The 23,240-nt window shown below is 53.2% G+C and overlaps 2 protein-coding genes across 3 annotated transcripts; both read right to left on the minus strand.

Annotated features, from left to right (window-relative positions):
- Positions 1–9,624: 9,624 nt before the first annotated feature.
- NSDHL (NAD(P) dependent steroid dehydrogenase-like) lies at positions 9,625–16,728 on the minus strand. Its single transcript, XM_062502944.1, has 7 exons — positions 16,708–16,728; positions 14,479–14,640; positions 13,639–13,785; positions 12,558–12,686; positions 11,176–11,318; positions 10,581–10,683; positions 9,625–9,960 (listed from the first exon to the last, which is right to left on the minus strand). The coding sequence occupies exons 1-7, from the start codon at positions 16,726–16,728 to the stop codon at positions 9,625–9,627; spliced, it is 1,041 nt and encodes a 346-aa protein (XP_062358928.1).
- Positions 16,729–18,419: 1,691 nt separating this feature from the next.
- Positions 18,420–22,842, minus strand: LOC134050100 (putative glutamine amidotransferase-like class 1 domain-containing protein 3B, mitochondrial). 2 transcript variants are annotated; one of them, XM_062502952.1, is made up of 4 exons: positions 22,386–22,842; positions 20,629–20,800; positions 20,187–20,379; positions 18,420–18,612 (listed from the first exon to the last, which is right to left on the minus strand). In XM_062502952.1, the coding sequence occupies exons 1-4, from the start codon at positions 22,491–22,493 to the stop codon at positions 18,420–18,422; spliced, it is 666 nt and encodes a 221-aa protein (XP_062358936.1). In that variant the 5' UTR covers positions 22,494–22,842. The 2 variants fall into 2 exon arrangements, with proteins under 2 accessions (XP_062358936.1, XP_062358935.1); XM_062502951.1 differs by having other exon boundaries at positions 20,178–20,379.
- Between the last annotated feature and the right edge of the window lie 398 nt (positions 22,843–23,240).

Below are 23,240 nucleotides of genomic sequence, written 5' to 3' on the forward strand. Positions count from 1 at the left end.
AGGGACACCTTCCAGCTCTTCCCACCCCTAGCACGGAGTGATCCCTATAGAGAGGAATGAGGGATTTGTCTTTACAAACAAGCTGGTGGATAAAACCAGCCCTGAGACATAAAGAAACAAAGGGAAGGATTCCACTGATTGATGAATGAAATATATATTATATATATATTTGCCTTTACAAAAAGGTTTGCTGATGAATGAAATTGGATATCGAAAGATGAAAGAAGCCATGGGGGAAACCCACGAATTCTGTAAGAATTCCAAATGAGAAGGGAGGGTTGTACATTAGAGGGCAATGTCAGGTACCAGGTGTTCTGGGAAGTCTGAGCCTCCCAAGTACCTCGGCCCATGGGGAAAGAGAGGGAAATGTGGCAGGAAATTGGGATAAAAAGGAGGCTGCATCCTCCAGAAATGTGAGAGATCCCAGGGGAAACACCCGTGGCTCTCCCTTTATTCCAATAAAGGACTCCTCTGTCTCCTTTTTGGCCATAAACCTCTGGTGTTTGTGGCTGAATTTTCCTGACACTCTGGATCACAGCCCGGGGATGAAGGAGGGAGCAGCTCCAGCTGTGGTGGCCCTGGAGGGGGTGACCTGTCCCTGCCCACCACGCCAACTCTTCCCTAATTAATTCTTCAAGTGCCTGAAACCAGCGGCCCTTAATTGGGAAAGATCTGGATTTCCTTGGGAAGCAAACAGCTGGAATCACCCTGCAGGAGATGAAACCTTGGCTGCTCTTTCTTTCTGATGGGAGCTCCTCTTCCCTGCCAGCCAAGCTCCTTTTTGATGGCTCAACTGGGACCTTCCAGTGTTAAAAACAAGTTTTCATCCTGCTGTTTGTAGGGCACTTGGGGTAATGGCCCCTTTGGCTCTCTGGGTGTTTTGGGGATGAGCTGGACCCAGCTCTGAGGATTGAAGGAATTCCCTGGGAAGGGGAAGTAGAGCTGCTGTGATCCCATGGATCCAGCTTTGCTGGGATCACCGCGGTGCCTTCAGAGCCCTGAGCTGTCCCTGCAGCCAGGCCAGGCACTGAGCCCAGCTTCCAGCACTCCTGATCCCCTGCTCCGGCTTCTGGCCCTGGGAGGGGATGCTGCAAGCCCCACGCTCCCTTGTCCAAGCCCCACGCTCCCTGTCTCATCCAGACCCTTTGGGGACAGGAACCCCCAGCTCCCACTGCTGCCTTCCCTGTCCCTGCCAGGCCTCGGTGGCACTGGATGACCTCGAAGGTCCCTTCCAGCCCCCACGGCTCTGGGATTCCAGGACAAGGACAGAGCCCCGGGTGCCTCACACGAAGGGCACGCGCCGTGCCAGCCTGTGCCTCAGCAGGGAAATTTCCCTCAGCCCAAAGCCCACGCGGCATCACTAATGCCCCCAGCTCCCAAGGGAGCGCTGCCCACGCTGATCTGGGTCCTGTGGGGATCCAGCAGCAGCTCCAGGCTCTGTTCCCACCAGCTGAGCCCCTGCTGGAGCTCTCCAAGGATCCCTCCCCTGCTCCTGGCTACCACAGGACTCGTTTCCCCCAGGAGCTGGGCACCCAGGGCAGCCATGTGGAAAAATCTCCTGGTCTCAGAGTAATTGATGCCTGTTCTGACCTTCACAAGCCACAAATTAAAATGTGTTTAAGGCTTGTAAGAGGTTTGAATCTCCTTCCTTTGAGCCTCCCCATGCCTGCTGAGGGCTTTTTTTTCCTCCGGCTCCATCTCCAGTGGGGTCAGGTCCCCCCTTCACGTGGAAAGTGGGAATTTGATGTGGAAGATGGAGCCCAGGAAATCCACGGCAAGGAGAGCGGGGGGAGAGAGCTTTTCCTGTTCCCTTTGGCACAGGTTACCTGCCCCAGCAGGCAGATCCAGAGCCTGGCACTGCCTCAGGAGGGCACAGACTCGGATTTCTCTGCAGCAGCCAAGCACACAATGCCAACCTTGTCCCTGCTCTGCCCTGATGTCACCTGAGGAGGGGCAGCCCCAGCTGGAAGGAACCCAGCCAGAGCCAAATCAACCCCAGCCAGAGCCAAACTAACTCCTGACCCCAGCCAGAGCCACCCTGGATGGGCTTTAGGGTCCTCTCAACCCAGACCATCCTGGGATTCCAGGTTTTAGACAATGCTCAGCTGCTCTGACGTAGCAGCTCTTTATTCCTGCCTTTCCCTTTTCCCCATGCAGTGACTGTTTGACACTGATGCTGTTCCATAAACACTGGGGATGTTTAAGAAGCACCAGGAGATTTCTAAATGAAAGCTATGAACAATCAGGAATTGAAAGAGTCCAGGCAACCTGAAATTAAACCTTAAATCAAACCTTAAATCAAATCTTAAATCCACCCTCCTGGTCTTGTGCAACACAACAGCTCTGCCTGCCTGGCTCATGAGCCAGAATCCTGAAATCCCTGAGGCTGGAAAAGCGCTCTGGGATCATCAAACCCATCCTGTGGACATCCCTGACCACCCTTTCCATGGAGAAATTCCTGATGCCCATCCTGGAGCTCTGTCCTGGCTCAGTGGCTGCAGCAGAGCCTGGGGCTGTGCAGGAGCTCTGAGCAGCCTCATCCCAGCACCACAGAGAATTTTCCCTGATTATGGGAAAAGGGATGAAAACCTGGAGCTGGAGGGGTGGGAATCCTGCCCAGACCTCACAACAGACACGTTCCAGACGCTGCTTGGAAAGCTGCAAGTGCACAATTGGAATTTCCTTCCATTCACTCACAGCCACGCATACCAAAAAAAAAAAAAACAAAACAAAACAAAATTTAAATCCTGTTGAAGCTGGCACGGTCTGGAGCTGTTGAAGCGAGGAAAATGTGGAAAACGTCCCGAGAGCAGCACTCAGCCCTGCCCATCCCCAGGGATCATCAGGACCACCCCCAGCACGAAAATTCCCCCCTGCCACTGCCAAAAATTCTCAGTTCGTTTTCACCATCCTGGGTGTGCAGTTTCGTTGCCCTAATTACACGGAATCCGTTCCTAATTGCTCAGCTAATTTCTGGGTTTAAAAAGAAGGATGTGCGGGACGTTCACCACACCCACACACCGCTGACCTTGAGCCTTGATGTCCAAAGATGAAAGGGAAAAAAGGAAGGGAAAACGGGTTTTGTGTCAAAGGTGGAGCTCTGCGTTTGTGTCGCTGACCCACAGACAGAGCAGGACAAAAACTCCTTGGAGCCTCGTGACATCACAGAGACACCACGAAGTTTTGCCAAGAAAACACAACTTTTTTTTTTTTTTTTTTTTTTGTAAAAGAAAGCTAAAATCTGCCACTCGTGAAAATCGGGACTTCCACTTCAGTCCTGGTAATTTTCTTTTTTTAAATTTTTTTTGGAAGAAATATACTGAACCAGTGGCTGGATTAATAAAACAAACTGAGTTTATAACAAAAGAAATCAAATACCCTAAACAAAACCTCCTGATGGAGCTGAGGAAGAGGGAGAGCCCAACGTGCCCGGCTGATCCCAGCTCATCCTCCTGTCCTGGAGCAGGAAAATGGGAAATGCAACAGGGAAATGGGGCGACATTCCCTGCCCTGGGATGAAGCAAGGACAGAGGGAGGTGCTCTCTGTCCTCTGTGCCAGCTCCGCCACTCCTTCCCAGGGCGCTGATTTCACTCCGGTCCGGGGACAAACAACACAAGGCAGAGCAGGAGGGAGGGAGGGAGGAATCCCGAGCTGCACCTCCAGTGTCCCACGGGAGTCCCGGGAGGGAGCAGGAAGAGCTGGAGCTGCCCCAAAGCTCTCCAGAGGCTGTCAGGGCTCACCGGTTTGAATTTCCCGACTCTGCCCCCACGCAGACCTGTCCCAGGTGAATTCCAGAGGGGAAGGGCTTTTAGGAGGATGCAGGGAGGGAATTTGACATCACACAGGTACAACAAAACCCCAGAAAACCAAACCCCGCTGCTGTAGGAACCCCATCCCTACAGAACTCACCCCACACTCCTCCATCACCCCAAAAATCTCCAGTTCCCCACGGAGCAAGAGGATTTAGGGGATCCCTCGGGGGATGCCGGGCAGGACAGCACAGCCCTGCTGTCCCTCCTCCTCCTCCTCCCAGGCAGGGAGGGCAGGTGAGCATCCCCATCCCCATCCCTACCTGCGCAGTTCCCCAGGTGCGTTCGCGATGCGGAGCTCCCCCGGCCCTGGCACGGCTGTGGCACACCTGAGCCCTTACCCGTGGCACACCTGAGCCCTTACCTGCCGAGAGGGCCGGGCCCCGGGAAGCCGAGCCTTGTTTTGAGGAGGAGACTTGGGTGTGTTCTGCCCTTCAGGGGAATCAAACAGGTTTCTCCATTCGGCGGCACGGGCTCCCCTCCCCGTGAGGCTCTGCTCCGCATTCCTGGCATTCTCCGGCCGATGCCACGGTCCCCAGCCCTGTGGGCCACCTGCACGGCCCCGGCTCGGCCCCCCGAGCCCCCGGCAAGCACAGCCAGGGCGAGCAGGGTGCCCGGAGCCGCTTTGGGCAGTGGTACCCAGAGAGCATCCGGGAGCGGGGCTGTAATTAGCCCGGGACGCTGATTGTCTCCTCGGAGCTCATTAACGAGGCTCACAGGTGTGATAATCGCACGGGAAATTGCCGGGCATTCCGCTCCTCCTGGCTTCATTTCCCTTTCTAATTGCTCTGGTCACCGCTGGGTCCCCGAGGGCTGCTGGAGGGGACAGATGGCACTGCCAGGCCCTGGGACACGATTTGTGCCCGTCCCCAAAGCCTGGCAGCTGGGGCTGTGCGTTTGGAGCTGTCCTGGGGAGTCAGGGCTTCATCCCGGCACTGCCGCGGGGTGGGAAGAGCCAGAGAATCCCGGAGTGGTTTGGGTTGGGAGGGACCCAAATCCCACTCAGTGCCACCCCTGCCATGGCAGGGACAGCTCCCACTGTCCCAAGCTGCTCCAACCCCAGCGTCCAGCCTGGCCTTGGGCACTGCCAGGGATCCAGGGGCAGCCCCAGCTGCTCTGGGAATTCCACCCTGTGCCAGGGCTGCCCACCCTGCCGGGGAACAATTCCTGCCCCAAATCCCAATTAGCATTCCAGCACAGGTAATGCTGAGCCTGTAGCAGCTGGAAAGGAAAACTCCTGCTGTGTCCTCTTGGGTCTGCGGGGGGATGATGGGCAAAGATGCCATGGATCCCATGCCATGGATCCCATCCCCTCCCCTCCCACCGGGATCTGCTCCAACGGGGTCCATAGCCCAGCCCTGGCTCCCAGCAGCACAGGCAGGATGACATCAGAGATTTTCGGGTGCTAGAACCTTGCTGCAGCCCCAGATCTCTCTCTCCCATCTCCGCGGGCTCAGCTGAGCCGGGCTCTGTGCTGTGCTGATCCCGGCTGAGATAAGCCGGGCTCTCCCAGAGCCGCACCCCGAGCTCCCAGCAGGTCCGGGGTGCCCAGCTCAGGGAACCTGGAGCTGCCCAGACCCTTCCTGTGAGAGCATCCTCTGCCCCAGGGCTCCAGCTGACACTGCAGCTTTATTTTGGGCAAGCCCTGAGTCAGGGCAGGGTTTGCTGAAGGTTTGTCCGGGTTCTCCCCTGAAATAACAGTGAGTAACAACCCAGCCTGGCCAGCCCTGCAGGGACAGGAGGTCCCAAAGCACGGCAGGGACACCCAGAGCTCTGCTTTTACCCAGTGGGAACACGCTGTTCCACACTGAATGTTCAAAAGAAAAAAAAATTCCAACAAAAAACAAATCACAAAAAAAAAAAGGTATTTGTTATGAACACCTCGATCTCAACCAGAAATGGATGAGGAGCTCCCAAAGCAACGCCCCAGGTCACTGCATCCCTACAGTGTGGCAGCAGGAAAGGGATTGGGATTCTGCCCCCCCTGCCCCACTCGGGTGAGAGCTCACCTGCAGAGCTGTCCCAGCACAGGGAGGAGCTGCAGAGAGCCCAGAGGAGGCTCAGGAGGAGCAGAGGATGGAGCAGCTATGCTGGGAGAGCTGGGATTGTTCACCTGGACAGGAGAAGCTTTGGGGTGAGCTCAGTGTGGCCTTGCAGGAGCTGGGAGCTTCTACCAGAGGCTCAGGGACAGACCCCAGATTTGTGTGAGGGGGTTAAGCAGGAGTGAAACACTGCCAAATTCAGGATGCTCCAGGACAAGACACCCACCTTGGTCTCCCAGCCCCACCTGGAGCAGCACACGTGCCCTGCACACCTCTGGAGGAAACCTGAGTGTGCTGAAGGCAGCAACGCAAGAAGTCCTTTATACTCATTCATACTCACCCCAACTGAGCAGGATCCAAGAGGGGAATTTTTCCATTTTCCCACTGAATTTGGTTCAAACCAGGAGGATCTGGCTCTAACTCCCCACCCTGCAGGCCTGGCCCCCTCCTCAGCCACGAGCCAAGGCTCAGGTAAAGCTGGGTCTGAGCCCAGCCCAGAGCAGGAGCAAGGTCAGGGACACACACACACATTCCTGCAGCACAGGAGAACAGGGAAAAAAGAGCTTTTACCTCAGCTCCAGGTAAAAACATTTTTTGTTATAAAGCAAATTTCAGCCTGGAATTTAAGCCAGTACTTTGCCAGGAAATGGATTTTCATGGGATCTCCTCCCCAAGGGAAGCACAAAGATCTCTTTCTCATGGAGATGTCCCACAGCTGGCACTGGCTGGTCTGGGTTCTGCCCCTTGTAGAGCAGCCAACAGCTGTAACCCCACAGCTGTAAATAACCCCACAGCTCACTCCTACAGGAGCAGGGATGTCTGCAAGGAACCTGCAAATCCAAGCAGCCAATTTCATGGGAAGGGGATTTTACCAAAACCATTCCTGTGGCAAAGGTGACTCCTGCCCAGGGCCACCCTCAGAGCCCAGCCTGTGTTTTTGCACAACGTCCTGTGACACTTTTCAGCATTTTCTGGCTGTGACAAGTGCACCAGCCCCACTCCAGAGCGCGGGGCTGCTCTGGAACTTCTCCTGCTTTGCCAATAGCACTTGGAGCAGCCCCTCCCAGGTGCTGCAGGGGAAGGGCAGGTGAGTAACCCTGCAGTGCTGTGGCCTTTGCAGAGCTGCCACCAACCCCAAGCCCAGCCGAGCCGTGATGAGTCGCAGGGTGTAAAACCACTACACCCATTAGTTACGAGGGAATCAAACTGGTTTTTCATGAGGTGTCACTGCAGAGCTCTGCCAGAACGCCAGACCTCACCTTCCTAATAGCAGGGAGCAAGCAGGGCATTGTCTGTCCCAAGCTATTCCCTGCTGGAATACAGCAGCTCCCCGTGCTCAGGGACACACCTGGAGCTCAGGAGTGCCAGCACTGCCACCAAACGTTGTTGTCAGCAGAGCCAGGGCAAGGCAGAGGCAGAGCTGTGGCAGGGACACCGCGGTGCCACCAGGACACCCCAAACCCGCTCTGGGAGATGCTGAGCTGTCCTCAGCAGCTCAGCGAGGTCCTTGCAGGTTCTGAGGCAAAGCAGCTGCTCTTCCCCCTGCCCTGACAGGGCCTGGCTTGCACCACTCTCCCCTGTGGGCCTGGCACCAGCCCGGGGCTTGCACAAGCACCGGCGAAACTCGGGAGAGAACTGGGAAGGAGACGCCAGCCCTGCTGAGGCTGGGAGGTGTGGGAGTGTCCTGGTGCTCATATTGGGGTGACAGGATGTACTGGGACACAAAACACCCCAAAATGCTGGGCTGGAGCCCTGCAGCTGTCCTGGAGGGCTGTGCCTGGAATGTCCCACTTGCAAGGTGCAAGTGTCACACTGCTCCCAAAGCTGGCTCAATTCCGGCGTGGTTTGGGTGGGAAGGGACCTTAAAGCCCATCTTGTCCCACCCCATGGGCAGGGACACCTTCCACTGTCCCAGACTGCCCCCAGCCCTGTCCAGCCTGACCCTGAACACCCCTGGGGGGCCCTCTGTGCTTTTTTGCTCCCTGGACAAAAGGCAGGGTCATTTCTGACCTGCTTTTATCCATTTTATTCCTCTTAGCTATTTCTGGTAATTAAACCCAAGGCACCCTTTTTCCTCTCTGGGCTTCCCCCTCATTCCAAGGGCAATTGAAAGGAATTCCTTGGACAATGCTCCTGAGCAAGCTCCCTTTGCAATCTCTGTAAGAGGGGAATGGGGTTTTTGGTTACCTTAACTCCACCTAGAAAAGCACTTTTAATCCTCTCTGCCTTCCCTCCCTCTCCTTTCTCCAGGATAAGCAACAGAAGATCTCCCTTCATCTCTCCCACTGCCAAAACCAGTCTGAGGTCAGCAAAATGAGGATGTGCAGCAAGGAAAAGCCAGGAAAGTAGAGAGGGAGATAAGGAATGTGATGAGAGTGCTCCAGGGAACTCTTTGAAGTCGTGGGGAGCTCCTGCTGAGGGTTCCTGACCAGGACAGACTGCACCTGCAGTGATCCTGGATGTTTGCAAGCCAAGTTTGAGAACAGCAAATTTGCTTCACAGCCTCTGCTTGCTGACACACACAAAATCCACACTGGGAGCCATAAAAATGCCTGAATGGTTTGGGTTGGGAGGGACCTTAAAGCCCATCCAGAGCCATGGGCAGGGACATCTTCCACTGTCCCAGACTGCTGGGAACAGCCTGGAATAGTGTTCTCTGGGAATGGGATGAGCTTGAAGGTGCCTCCCAACCCCAACCATCCTGGGGTTCTGTAATTCTGCAACTGAGGCCCTTCCCATCCTTCTGAAATTCCAAACACCAGAATGCCCAGGCAGCCAGGAATTTGCACAGGGAGAAATTGCAGCTCTAACCCAAACCCCTCATTTAAAACCAAACCAAAATTGAAGTGCTTAGAAGCATTAGAGGGTAAAGAACATTTAATATACAAGTCACAGGAAATAGCTTGGGGACCATTGCTTTGCATCCGTTTCCTTGTGGAAAAAGAGGTTTTTTTCATGGACTAAGGGGTCAGAGCACCAAAAAATCCCTGTGACAGGGCAGGGAGGAAGAGTTGGGTGCTGTAGGATTTTCCCACCACTGCAGCTCGTGTGGGAAGGGAGTTGTGCTAAAACAGGGCTGGGGCTGCTGTCAGGCAGCTCCCAAAGCCCTCTGCCCCCAAAAATGGAACCATTAACATCCTGCTTGTGCTCAGAGTGGGATCTGCCCTTTCAGAGATGGGACACGAAGCTGGGAAGTCACCTCTGTGTGATTCATTTGGGTTTTTTTGGGACAAAAAAATCAACCCTGTATGGACAAAGGAACACACTCCTCATGGGTTCCTTCTGCCGCCTCGGGGAGAAGCCAAATCACGCCCTGATCAGGGAGGGAGAAACCAGAAGAGCTGCAATGACTGAAGAGATGGTGGCAGAACTCCTTTTTGGCACGGGGCTCTCTTGTGGAGAGCAAAGCCAAAGCCCAGAGGGGAGCCAGGCACGGGAAGTGTTTGTGACCCAGCCTGCAGCTCTGGGAAGGGGTGGCTGCTGTCACCAGAGCAACAAAACACGGGACAAGGGTGGAGGGAAGGGAGCAGGAATGCTGGTGTGCCTGCTTGGGATGGAAGAGGGCACAGCAAAGTGTTTATTCACGGCCCCAGAGACTTCAGCAGCTGTTTCCAAACAAGAAGTCACATCCAAGAAACAAACTCCCACACGGGGGGAAGGAGGAGGAGCAGAGACTTCAGGAAAACTGGTTCCTGGGAACTGCTGCCATTTGCTGCACGTGGAGGTGCCAGTGAGGGTGGAAATGGGGGAGGAGAGGCCCCAGGCAGGGCTGTCAGGCCCTGGCCCGGCGCAGGCCGGGGTAGCTCTGCACTGTCCTGGCTATGGCCTCGTCCAGGCTGACCACGGGGCTGTAGCCCATGGCTCTCTTGGCCCTCTCACAGCTGTAATAGTGGAAGGTCCCAGCCAGGGCCACCCTCATGGGTGTGAAGGTGGCCTTGATGGTCACCAGGGGCCTGAGCAGGGCCAGCAGCAGGGCCAGCAGCATGGCCAGGTAATAGGCCAGCCAGTAGGGGATGTGGTACTTGGGAGGGTCGTAGTCCAGGCCGGTCAGGATCCGGGACATGAACGTCCAGAAGGGAATTGGTTCATCGTTGGTGATGTGAAAGGCCTGGAAGAGAGGCAGAGGAGAACCAAGGGTTAAAATCCTGCTGGGTTTGCCAGGTTTGGCTCAGTGCTGGCCCCTCTCCTGCTCGTGCTGAGGACATGACCAGCCAGAGCACGTTGTCCTGGCAAACTTTGTTTGCCCCTCTCCGTGCGAACGGGGGGAATCCCTGCTTTTCCAAGGAAACCAGCACTCCAGAGGCCAGGATTCCTCATAAACATCAACCCAGCTGGCTGCCATAGCCCAGAGCTGGCAGGTTAAAACACCCCAGTGTGCCCAGAGCACGGAAGGACCAGGAAAAGTTCCTCCTGTTCTGAACTGTGTCCCAAAAGTTTCTGTGTTCCCGTGTATGCCTCCTGGCTCTGCCTGGATTGCCCTTCCTAAGGAGTTTTAGAGCAGGAAATTCCAGGACATCCATCCAGATGGCTGCACACAATGCTCACCACAGAGGGAGCTGCTCCCTGCAGGGTGGATGTCCAGGACACTGAGGAATCAGCAGGGATCCCTCAGCAGAGGTTGTGGGAAGGGGATCCCACAGCAGAGGTTGTGGGAAGGGGATCCCACAGCAGAGGTTGTGGGAAGGGGATCCCTTCCTTCCCCTCCCCTTCCCTCCCCTCCTTCCTCACCTTCCCACACAGGGGAGAATCTTTGTGCAGCTTTTCTGCAGCCAGGATGTGCCCATGCACCACGTTCTCCACATAGGTGAAATCCACCAAGTTCTTTCCATCCCTGCACACAGAAAAAAAAATAATTTAGCCCCAAGGCAAGCTGGGCTGCAAATCTGCCCGTGGCAAAAGGGAGGATTTCCACCAGGATGAATTGGTGCCAAGTTTCCCCTTCTCTGACTCTCTGGTGCTGCAACTTCAGGCCATACTTCCAGTATTTTGTATTTTATAGGGATTTTAATTGCCAGAACCTCAAATACAAGTGGTATAAATGAACAGCAAGTAATCTGAGCTGCCTCATATTCATGGCACAGCTCTTTAGCAGCTCAGGCCATGCCAGCTTTCCTCATGGATATTCCTCTGGCATTATGGACACTCACCATGGCAGGGAGTGAGCCCCTAATACAGGGCTTTTAAGGAGAAAAAAAAAAAAAAAAAACTTGAAAAAGAAAAGAAACAACACAACTGATTTCCTTCTGTTCCCTTCCAAAAGGGCTCTGTAGATCCATCCAAAATGGATTTTGCCCCAGCTCTGAAACGCCTGGGCCTTGCTCACCCAATGATGAACTTCATTTTGCCACTCCGAGCTGCTTGGATGAGGATGGGAACCAGCTGAGGGTCCCTGGGGCCAAATATTCCATGAGGACGGATGGCAGTGGTGAGGAAATTGTTGTCTGGGTCGTTGGCACCGAGAACCTCCTGTGGGGAAAGGGGAGAAGGAAAACAGAGCTCAGCAATCCATCCACTGCAGGCTGCTCATCTCCTGGGGAAGGAACCAGAATTATGATCCCCTCCTGTCCCTTTCCTGATCCTCCCTTTGTCCCCATCTCTTCTCCCAGCTCTCCTTGATAAGAAAACCAGACAAAACCCAGCTTGCATGGCTGACACTTCATGCACTGACAAAGGAAGGGAAGCTTTGCTCCTCTCAGTGAACACCAGAGCTTTCCAAGCTCCTTCTCTCCACGAACTCTGAGCTGGAGCAGAGGAGCTCCATTTCTCAGGAATTCCATTTCTGTCCCTCCCAGCAGCCATTCCCACCCCAGCCCTCCTGGATCTGCCTCAGGAGGGGGTGATCCCACCTCCCTGGAGCCCCAGCAGCACCTTCAGCAGCCCTGGAGCAGATTCCATTCTCCTGGGACTTCCTGAACAACGTGTTCTCCCCATTTCCAGCAGCTGCTGGAATTTCTAGGGAGGAGGCACAGACAAAATCCTTTCAGTTTCCCCCAAAACAAAGCCATAATCACCAGCACTGGGGCTCCCCCTGATTGCTGCTCCTCAGCTTCCCCTCTAGCAGTCACTGCAAAGTGCTGCTGAAGGAACAGATGTTCCCACAATTAAAATTAATTCAGGAAATTCCTCCCAGGCTCTCACACTGTCAGCATCAGCGTGGAAGGGACTCTCAATTCTTCTGGCACCAAAAGCAAAGATCCTTCCCACAGCTGAAATGAAGGCCATGGAAAAAGGATCCCCAAAAAAGGCCTGCAGCCCTGGATTGAAAACATTGCTCTCCCACATTCAAACCACAGATGCTGCAGCAGTAAGAACATGAGAAGAGCAGATATTGGTGGTGCCCAAAGCAGTGAGCTCCCAGATGTTTGGAGATCTATTAATTTCATCTTTTCAGTGTGCCCTTTTTAGCTCAGGCCACATTCTCACCTCCTCTCCCAGTGCCTTTTGCACATTCCCAACTCGAAATTCAGGCTGCAAAGCAGGACAAGAAGACAAAAACCTGCCCTGACAGCTGTTAACCCAAAGCTGGGGCAGGTGAGAGCTGGGATTATCCCTGGCTGTGACACCTCTGGCAGTTCTGGAACCACCTCTGAAATGTCACACAGGATTTCATTCAACCTCCGTGGCAATTCATGCCACAGCTGGACTTTATTCTCTTTTTATTAAGTGAATTCATCCAAAAGTAACAGTTTAACCATTGGCAAATACCTTCTCCTGCAGGATCTTGGTCTCTGTGTAGTAATCAATAGGTTTTTGTGCATAGGGGAGATCTTCTGAGCCATTTTTTATGTCTGTGCCCTCAAAAACGACACTGGCACTGCTGGTTAGCACCAATTTCTGAAAGATAGGGGAGAAAACAGTTGTTTAAAGCCTAAAATGAAAAAAAAAATCATCATTTACAGAGGCTGAGTAAAGCTATATAATAACAATATTTAACCAACTGATGCTACAGAAAATAACCTGAGTCTAACAGAAGATGAACAGAAACTGCAGGTGAGAGAACTCCTCTTTTTAGTTAATTTTGTCCCATCATTTAATGCTACCTAAAGGAGTTTAAGACATTCCAGCAAACACCCAAGGCAGTAAATCCAGGGGAAACATCTCTAGGAAAATCAGAGGCTTGGAACACTTAACACACACCCAGTGTTTTAAAGATTTGCTCACCTTGGCAATAACAGAAAAACAAAATAAGAGAAAACCTTGGATGTTTTTTGTCTGTCAATTTAAATGAAATTAATACAATAAATAAATTTAAAATAAGTGAAATAAATGAACTTCAATGAAAACTTATGGGAAATCAAAGTGATATAAAGAGAAAATTCAGTCTCCAGTTCCAGGCTGGCCTCCTCAGGCTCTTCCTTTTGTGGGCAATTAACTTTTTAAACCAAATGACACTGAGGTCATGGCACAAGTGAGGTGCTCGTTCATGTTCCATGGTGAGGAAATGCCAGAGGGAAGAGATGCCAGGAATATTCCCCCTGCTGGAAAAGCCATCTCTGGGGCTGTCCCTTTCTGGAAGCAGCAAAGAAGCCACCTGTGAGATGCTGTTCTCCCAGCTAGGACAGATTTTAATGATGCTCTTCCAGCACAATGTGCTTTTCTGTGGCAAACAGGGACTGAGTTTACACTAAGCAGGAATCCCCAGAGCCTCTCTTGCACTGGTTTTCATGGATCAAGTGGGAATTCAGGATCTCAGGGCCCTTTGTCCCCCTCTCAAGCAAGGCTGGCACCGATGCCAATGTTACAAAGTCCAGCAGCCAAAAACCCTCCAGGGCTTTTGCACCTTTACCTGCACTCCAGCTTCTCTGCAGGCTGCAATGACTGCCTTGGTCCCCATAAAATTCACCTTGTAGAACAGCTCCCTGTTGTCACTGGAAGGGGCTGGTGATGCACAGTGGAACACCACAGACACTCCTTGCAGGGCTGGCAGCAAAGCCTGCAGCAGGAAACCAGGAGGGAAAAGGGAATGGAGCAGCAGCCAGGGTGGGTATCAGGAGAAAAAAAAAAAAAAAAAAAACAACAGCAGGGAAATTAAGCAGCTCTTTTTTTTTTCTTTTTTCTTTTTTTTCCATGGAAACAGCTCCAGTTCAAGTCATGTTCCCTCCATAAAGCTGGAATGGGATTAGCATGCAGGATCTCCACAGTGTCCTGTCCTCAGCACACAGCACATCCTCTCCTCTCCCCAGAGAAATCCTGGCAGCTTCCCCAGAGCTGGAGGCTGTCCAGGCTGAGCTCCCTGCAGCTCCAGGTGCAAGGCTCAGGATTACCTGGAGCTGGGACACTGAGGAAGCAGCAGGCTCAGAGCTCCCCATGGCACTGGCTGAGTGCAGCTGAGTGTCCCCAGGTCACCTCCTCCACAGCTTGGCCAAGGCTCCACTCACCCCAGCCTGACTGCTGGAAACAGGAGCTGTGCCATTCTCAGGGAGCTGAGGAGAGCTGGGAGAGCCCCCTGCAATTCACTCAGGGGGCTGTAATTACCCTGTGAATCTCTAATGCAAAGCACCAGGCACAAACCAGCCTTGCAGCAGAAGCCAGACATCAGAGACAGCAGATCTGCTCCCCTCAGAGGCAAAAGTGCAAGGAAAAGTGCAATTCCTGCCCTTGCTACCTGCAGCCAGCCCTTGCTCACCTCCTTGTCACACAGGTCCCCCAGGTAGAAGGTCACCTGCTCGCTCTCAAAGCTCTGCTGGATGTCGAAGACGTTGACTCTGTAGCCCTTGGCCAGCAGCTGCTCCACCATGTGCTGTCCCAGGAAGCCCGAGCCCCCGATGACAGTGCAGGTCCTGCCAGCCTGCAGGGACACAAGGACAGGGAGAACCCCCCTAGCACAGCCAGCAAAACTGATGTGAGCTTCCCTGGAGCTCAGCTCTGCTCAGCAGCTCCACTGCAGGGATCTGAGCGGGGACAGCAGAGCTCTGGGCTCTCAGGGAGTCAGGAGTGCAGAAAATCTGCTGGGATTTTGGAAGGACTCTGCCTCGTGCTCACAACCAAGAGAGGCTCAGATTGGCCCCCATGAACTCTGCTTGGAGAGCAAAGCAAGCAGGATTTGAAAGGAGCCTGCAAGGAAGATGGGGAGAGATGATTTACAGGAGCACGGAGGGACAGGACACAGGGAATGGATTCCCACAGCCAGAGGGCAGGGATGGGTGGGATACTGGGCAGGAATTGTTCCCTGGCAGGGTGGGCAGGCCCTGGCACAGATTCCCAGAGCAGCTGTGGCTGCTCCTGACCCAGGGCAGTGTCCAAGGCCAGGCTGGACATTGGGGCTGGAGCAGCCTGGGACAGTGGGAGGTGTCCCTGCCGTGGCAGGGCTGGAGCTGAAACACCTTTAAGGTCCCTCCCAAGCCAGACCAGTCTGGGATTCTGGGATGATTCTGGGATTTGCTTCAGCCTCCTGGCACAGCTAATTCAGAACATTAAAGCATGACCATTATCAGAGTGACTCTCAGAGCCAAGAAAGCCACCAGGTAAAGGCAGGGGCTGTCCTTTTGAGCCATTAGTTCTGCCTTTCCTTTTCTTTAAGCTTTGTAAACCAATGATTGGAGTCACTGATTAACAGGTTTCAGTCTGGCCACTCTGATGTCTGGCTGGACTGAGACCAAAGCACAGAACATCCAGGCCCTGAGTCTGAGCGAGCTTTTACACAAAGAATGCTCTGTGCTGGTTGGAAAGAGTTTTACTCCTGGTTGTAACACAACCCCCAGCTCTGCAGGGATCTCTGGGGGAGTCTGAACCCCCTGGAGCCACACAAGGACAAGGATTGTGCACAGCCCTTTAAGGGCCACATCCTTAAGGAAAGGTTCTGCTGAGTGTTGGGTGAGCCACAGGAGAAATCCCTGAGTTACATCAAAGCTGAACCAGTTTTTTGGGATGGGTCACACAACGGAGAGTCTGAGCAAGGTCTGGAGCAGAAATCCTCTGAGGAGCAGCTGGGAAAGGGGCTCGGGGGGGACCCTGTGGCTCTGCACAGCTCCCTGACAGGAGGGGACAACCAGGGGAGGATTTGGGATCTGCTCCAGGGAACAGCCTCAGGCTGTGCCAGGGTAGGTACTGGGGAAATTTCTCCCCTGGAAGAGTGGCCAAGCCCTGGAAGGGGCTGCCCAGGGGGCTTTGGAGTGCCCATCCCTGGAAGTCTCAGACAATGAGGGGATTTTGGGATGTGGTTTGGAGCAGATGAGGGCATTCAGGCAGACTGGGGACAGAAACGTTTTCAGCTTCTCCTCAAAGGCAGTCACTCCCTTCCAGTGGCATTTCCCTTTTCCCTGCACCCTTTCCCATTGGGTCCCTTCCACCCTACACCATTCTGGCATTCCCAGATCCCCTGAGCCCTCTCCAGGAACCAGGAGCACCCAGACTGCTCTGAGATGTGCTTGAAGTGAAGTTTTACTGCAGCAGAATGCTGCCCTCTGCCTCTGAACCCCCCAGCACTGCAGAGGCTTCGGAGGAATCCCAGAATCCCAGACTGGGTTGGGCTGTGAGGGATTTTAAAGCTCATTTTATTCCACCCCTGCCATGGGCAGAGACACCTTCCACTATCCCAGCCCAACCTTGGACACTTCCAGGGATCATGGGGCAGCCAAAATTATATGTAATTTTATTACGAACTCCCTATCATTTGATATTGCATAGTATAATATTTTATGGAAAGCCAAGTTACACATCTATATTGATTTTAAAGTCTGAATTCAACCTATCCAAATCATACCTCGGAAAATGATGTTTTCTCCCCAGAATTATCATTAATGCAGGATCAGCCTCATGCCTTTCCTAGTGATATGCAGAATATTTATGAATTTGAACAGAGTATTTATGAATTATGAACACAAAACTTCCCAAAGCATCTGAGGCCCCAACTCACCGATCTGAGCCGTGTGGCCATGCCTTGGGTGAGGCACTGTCCACCAGAATCCTTGAAAAAAAAAAAGGGAGAATATTCTTTTATTCCCAATAAAATAACACTTTTCTAGTTACAGAAATCAAGCCGTGGTGCTGAAGAAGGATGAAGAGAGGGAGTTAATTCTCCCTGTTCTCCCAAACTAAATCAGCAACTTCAAGTGCTGGCCTGCATCTTTGGTGCTGAGTTTTCTGAAACCCCTTTGAAATTCCAAGGAAAAAGCCGAGAAGAGGGGGGATCGGTGCCTGTCCTGGAACACCGAGCTGGTTTAAAGCAGGGACACAGCTGTTGCCTCGTCCATCCCGATCCCTCAGCACCTCATTCCTCTCCAAAATGCACTCTATGAACTGCTGCATCTCCAGCTGCCCGCTAGCTCTTTCAGCCCCATCCCAGAGCCCCCCATGACCTCACCCACAGCCCCGGGACCCTGCCCCATTCCCCTCACGGTCCCTAGGCCCCCTCCCGCAGCCGCAGCCCGTCCCCCGCTGTTCCCGCACCTTTTCTCAGCTGCCAGGACCTTCCCGGACCCCGCTCTCAATGAGTCCTGGCCGCGCCCCCCGCTGCTTTCAACCAATCAGCGCCGCGCTTCCCTCCAGACCACGCCCACCCGTCCCGTTCCCGCCTCTTTCCCTGGGGCGAGCATCGCGCCAGCCCGGTCCCGCCCGCTGATTGGTCCGACCTCTCCCCACTCCGGCCAATCGCGTGGAAGGAATGAGGAGATTCTCCCACGCCCTCATTCAACTTTGGCTCCTGCATCACGCCAGCCAATAGGAGCGCGCGTTGCCATAGCAACGGCGTGGGGGCGACAGCCAATGGGAGGGAGCGATATTGAGGCTGCCAGGAGTGAAGCCGGCGGGATGGTGAGGGGAGCTCAGGAAGGATCAATGGAACCAGGAAATTCTCCTGTTTCCTGTGATGGGGGCTCAGGAGTTGTGATGGCTCAAAGGCAGTGATGGCTCAGGAGCCATGAGGGCTCAAGGGTAGTGATGGGGGCTCAGGAGCTGGGATGGGGATCAGGGGTTGTGACAGAGCTCAGGGGATGGGACAGAACTCAGGGACAGAGCTCAGGGGAAGAATTTCACCTCTTCCCAGCAGAGCTGGCTGGTGCCATGGAGCTGCTCCTGCTTTCAGCAGTGCCACATTCCTGCTCCAGTCTGGGTTCTGACAAATCCCAGCAAAACAAGGTGGGATGGGGGGTGTTGGTGTTAGGAATTCCTTCCTGCATCATTTTCCTAACTGCCCCAGTTGGGGAAGCAGAGACAGAAGCAGAGTTCAGAATTCAGTAGAAGCATTTATTTGGTATGATAATTGTTATAAAATCAATTTTATTTCTTTTATTTGGTAGCAGAACTGGCTACAATTCACTGCTCTCCCTGGGAGCATGGGCAGGGCTGGCACAGGGTGCCCAGAGCAGCTGGGGCTGCTCCTGGATCCCTGGCAGTGCCCAAGGCTGGGCTGGAGCAGCCCGGGCTGGTGGGATGTGTTCCTGCCCATGGGAGGAGATTGGAACAAAATGAGATTAAAGGTCCCTCCCAAGCCAAACCATTCCATGATCCCGTGGAAGCTCCTGCCAGTGGGTGAACACAACAACTCCAAGGTTCTCCCTCCTCACCAGAGATCTGGAGTGGGCAGAGCAGAAGGGAGAGACATCACCCCTGGAGGAGGATGGGAGGAGTTCAGGCCAGCCTGAGCACTTCCTTCACCATTCTCCCCACGCCGTCATGGATGTGGTGGATGGGGGCGTTGCACATGAAGGCACTGGTGGTCACCAGGAGGTTCTTGTGGTCCACGTGGACCTCGCTGACCTGGCTGTTCACGTGCCTGCAGCCCAGCTCCTTCATGGCCTCTGCAGTCTTGGCATAAGGCCACCTGCAAAAGGGAGCAGGGAATGAAATCCTGCAGTAGGGAACAGCCTACAGACTCTACTGGGGGGGAAAGCAAAGAGGGAACATTCTCTGCTCAGTACGAGGCAAATCGTGTCCTGCTCCAGGAGTTTCTCCAGGATTATACAACAGGAAAACTCTTGGAACTCTAAAGCCTGGGAGTTGGGAATTTTCTGTGCTTTCTGGCACTGACCCCCAGAGGAACACTGCTTTTGACTTGAGTCCTTGGAGAAAGCTTCCAAAATTGAGTGGTGGAGTTGGGATCACTGGTGTGTAGTTAGAACAGAATATTTGAATAGAAGTGTTTAATATCACATGGTGAAGGGTTTGGAATTTGGGGGTTTAGAATATAGTAATGGGTGTGGGACAAGATGGAAATTCTGGGACGTTGTCTTTTTCTTCTTCTTGGTTTTAGGTAATATTTTTTAGTTAGATAGAAGGTACCACAAGTGTTTAGTCATTGAGTCAAAAGTATAAATAATATAGATGTTAGTTTTTAATGGGATAGTTAGGCCTTGAAAGACCTTGTAACGAGCAAAGCACAGCTCCATTTTCTCACTTTTAGTTCGTTATCTAAAAGTGCTGAAGCACTCACTGTACTGTAGATAAGAATTAATAAACAACTGAAAATCCTGTCTCTTGTACTTCATCCTGACTCTAACTAAAAGCAGGGGGAAAAAAAAAAAGATAACGACTAATAGAAAATCTCCTGTTCAAATGAGTTAAAAATCTGAAGTAAAGCCAAAAGAAAGACCTGAAGTTCCACTTTGGATGTTCCACTAATTCTCATGACCCTCCCGTGCTCATGTTTATAGAAGCCTGGGATGGTTTGGGTGAAAGGGGCCCAAAGCCCACCCAGTGCCACCCCTGCCATGGCAGGGACAGCTCCCACTGTCCAGCCTGGCCTGGGACACTGCCAGGGATGGAGCAGCCACAGCTTCCCTTGGCAACAATTAAATTTAGGTTAGGGGTGGGGTTTTTTTCACCACCATCCTCCAAGTTAGTGAAAAAACTCCTTCCTAGCAAAAGGTGTCAACATTCCTTGCCTGCCCCTGGGAGAATCCAGTCACAGCTTCCCTTTAGGACTGAGGACAGTTTCACTCCCTTGGGTACCCATCTGTTCCTGCTTAACTTGGAGTCAGCAAAGCGTTTTCCTACCCTGGATCTGTGAGGCATCAGGGAGGCTAACGTTTAATTTAAAATAATAAATGACATTTAAATTCGTTTGAAGGAAAATGTCTTACTCAGAGCCGTCAGAATTACGGAAACAAATCAGAAAAATGCAAACAGATCTGGTGTTACATCGTTCCTTCTGCTGTGCTGAGAAATGATAAAATCAGCCTTCCACAGTTTCTACTTTTCCCTGTTAAGTCCCCAGAATTTGCTAAAGGCCTCACTCGAAGCAGCCCAGCTGAGTTCTCACATTTCTCCTAATGAGAAATACCATTCAGCTCCTTGTGAGACTCCCACAGTGCGCAGGCACTGGGCACTTTGGAGGGATTTTTTGGGGTGTGGCTGTCCCCAACCCCCCCCCCCCGGGCGGTCACTCACTGCTCGCACTCCGTGTCGTGTCCCACGGTCACCTCACAGCCCGGGAAGATTTTGGCTGCCAGCACTGGGGAGATGCAGCAGAGCCCGATGGGTTTGTGGGCAGTGTGGAACGCCCTCAGCACCCCCTCCACCTCCCTGGAGACGCTGCAGTTCTTGCCCTGGGTAGCCCAAGTGCTCAGGTTTTTGGCCACCCCGAAGCCACCTGAGGAAAGAGAAGCAGGTTAGGCTGGAGATTTTTATACCTAGGGCAGGATATTTTTGCCAGGTATGGCAGGGTGGAATCCTCGGGTGGATTGGATGGTTGGCAGCATTTATCCCGAACAAAAGAATTAAAATTGATTCTCCTTCCAAGCCCTGCTCCAGCCTGTTTCTCTCCATCCCACGACTCCCACGTCACTCCAGACCTATGGAATATTTAACCTGTGCACAGGCAGACCCCACAAAATGCTACCTGGAATGATGAGGGCATCCAGCTCCTTGACATCCAGTGTAGCCAGGTCCTTGATGTTGCCTCTGGCTATCCTGGCGCTTTCCACCAGGACGTTTCTCTGCTCCTGTGTTGGCTGCCCCTTCACATGGTCCACCACGTGCATCTGGGGGATGTTGGGGGCATAAACCTCAGCCTGGAGTGAGGGGAAAGGGCTGTTATCCTTTGGGAATTATGGATAAATGTACAAATGGCACAGTGGGAATGCTGAGAGGAAAGGAAAAGGGAAAGGCCTTTAATAGTTTGTAGAACTTGTCTGGGGGGCTGAAGAGTCCATCCACATCCCAATAAATCCCTCTTGCTGGGGATTTGCTCCCCCAGAGAGCTGCTGTCCCACCCCAGGACAGCACTTGGAGCTTTCTCTCCCCACCCACTCTTTTCCCGAAGCCAGAGTGTTTTTGTGGAAAATGCTTCCTCTTCCTTTAGCACTTTCATATGCAGAAGTTAAGGGCAGTGTACAGATTTTGGGACTGTACCACCTGTGCAGTTCTGGGTCCCACAATTTTTTAAGGAGAATTTAAGGAACACCAAGGTGTGCCGAGGAGGGCAGGGTTGGAATGTCCCATGAGGAGCAGCCGAGGACTTTGGAATTATCCAGTGGGGAGACAAGGAGGCTGAGGCAGCTTCCCCTGGAGAGGGAGGTGCTGAGCTCTCCTCTCTCCCAACTGAAATATTCCACTCTGTGCTGTTCTATTCCCTTAGAAAAGGAGGGATTGAGATGACGCCCGAGTTTCCTCCACTAGAGGCCCCTGCCGATCCAGGGATGAGGGAGGGATGAGTTCCGAGCCTGCTGCGTTGGGATATGGCAGGAGGGAAGCGACTGCAGCAGCTCCAGGAGAAGAAAAGGCAAAATTACACACGGTGGAGAAAATGTCTGGCCAAGTCCCATCCTGGATGCAGACAGCGAAGGCAGGGTTGGAATGGGCTGGAACTGGGGTGGGTGGCACGGGTAGGTCACCCCTGTGTTCCACAAAGTAATTCCCATTCCCAGGGGAAGGGACCAGGCTGTTCCAGAGTCTTTCCCTCGCTCCTTTCCCAGAGCGGCTCTCCCGACTTTTAGAGCACCTTTAGAGACTTTTTTTAACCCCTCGAGTTTAGCCCCTGCCTGTGCTCTCATCCCTGGCAGTGTCCTAGGCCAGGCTGGACGGGGCTGGGAGCACCCAGGGACAGTGGAAGGTGTCCCTGCCCATAGCAGGGGATGGGAACGGATGAGCTTTAAAGTCCTTCCCAACCCAAACCATCCTGGGATTCTCTGATTCCTGTTTTCACCTTCTACTCTTGGAAGGCTTAAAAAAATGAATTTCAAACAGCACAAAATGTCTTTTAAACAGAAATAGCAGGGGAGAAAAGAGGATGCGCTAGTCAAAAGTGAAGAGAGAAGGCACTCGGGGAAAAAAAGGCATTTGGGAATAAAAAGGCATTTGGGAAAAAAAAAAAGAGGCATTCAGGAAAGTCTTTTGGAGAGTTTGGATACGCTGGATCCAGAGCTAATTCCTCTGTACAGCACAGCTGGGCAGGGAATTCTCCAAACCATCCCCAGGGACTCCAGGCACCGCTGCTTGGCTTTTGGGAATTCCTCACAGGGATAAGAGGGGAGAGGTCGAGGAGCAGAGCTGGGAAAAGGAGCCGGGGCAGGATCCAGGGACAAGGAAGCGGGACAAGGATTCAGGGACAAGGAGCCCGGGACCAGGAGCCCGGGACAAGGCTCCGCTCCCTCTTACCTGAGCCCCCTCCCGGCTGAGCTGCACCAGCACGGCCGAAGCCTCGTGGATCTCGGTGCCGTCGAACACCCCGCAGCCTGCCAGCACCACGGCCACCCTCCGAGCCATCGTCCCCGGGCACCGCGATTCCCTGGAGAGCCCCGCGCCGCTCCGAGCCCCGCTCCTGCCCGCAGCCCTTTATAACCCCAGCCCTCCCCAGGAGCAGGTGGGGCCCAGAGGGTTGGGCTGAGGTTTTTTTTTGTTTTTTTTTTTTACTGGCAGGGAGGTTTTATTTCCAGTTGCACAGGCAGGGCATGTAAATATTATTTGTTTCCTCAACTGGCTGCTCCCTTACAGATCTTCTTCCCCGCACGTTGTCCGCAGGGCTGACGTGCCCTGCTCGACAGAGCAGCTGTGTTTTTCCTCCTCTGCTGTTGATTTTCCATTCTAGCTCAGACTGAAGCACCACAACCTTTGCACAGGGGATGGTATCACAGGGAGCCAGGATTTCAGCCGGTGCATTCCCCTCTGTGCCCCGTTCTAGGAGCCCTGCCCTGCACCAGCTGCTTCAGATTTTTAACTCCAACATTTCCTTTTGGCGTCCTGAATGTTCCTTCCCTCAGATCCCATCTCTCAGAAGGGGATATTTTACACCTCGCTGCAGTTGTTTGCTGGCTTTTGCACCCTGAGTTTAGAAGTTAATGAAGTCACAGAGTTGGAAGGGACCCCACGACCCCTGGTCCTGCACGGGGCACCCCAACAATCCCACCCTGTACCTGGCAGCGTTGCCCAAACACTTCTTGATCTCTGCAGCAATGGGATTCTTCACCAACAGCACCATCTCTCCATTTATTTAATCCCAGGGAAGTGGCACTG

Source organism: Cinclus cinclus, chromosome 15 (assembly GCF_963662255.1).
Source record: "Cinclus cinclus chromosome 15, bCinCin1.1, whole genome shotgun sequence".
Lineage (NCBI taxonomy): Eukaryota > Metazoa > Chordata > Aves > Passeriformes > Cinclidae > Cinclus > Cinclus cinclus.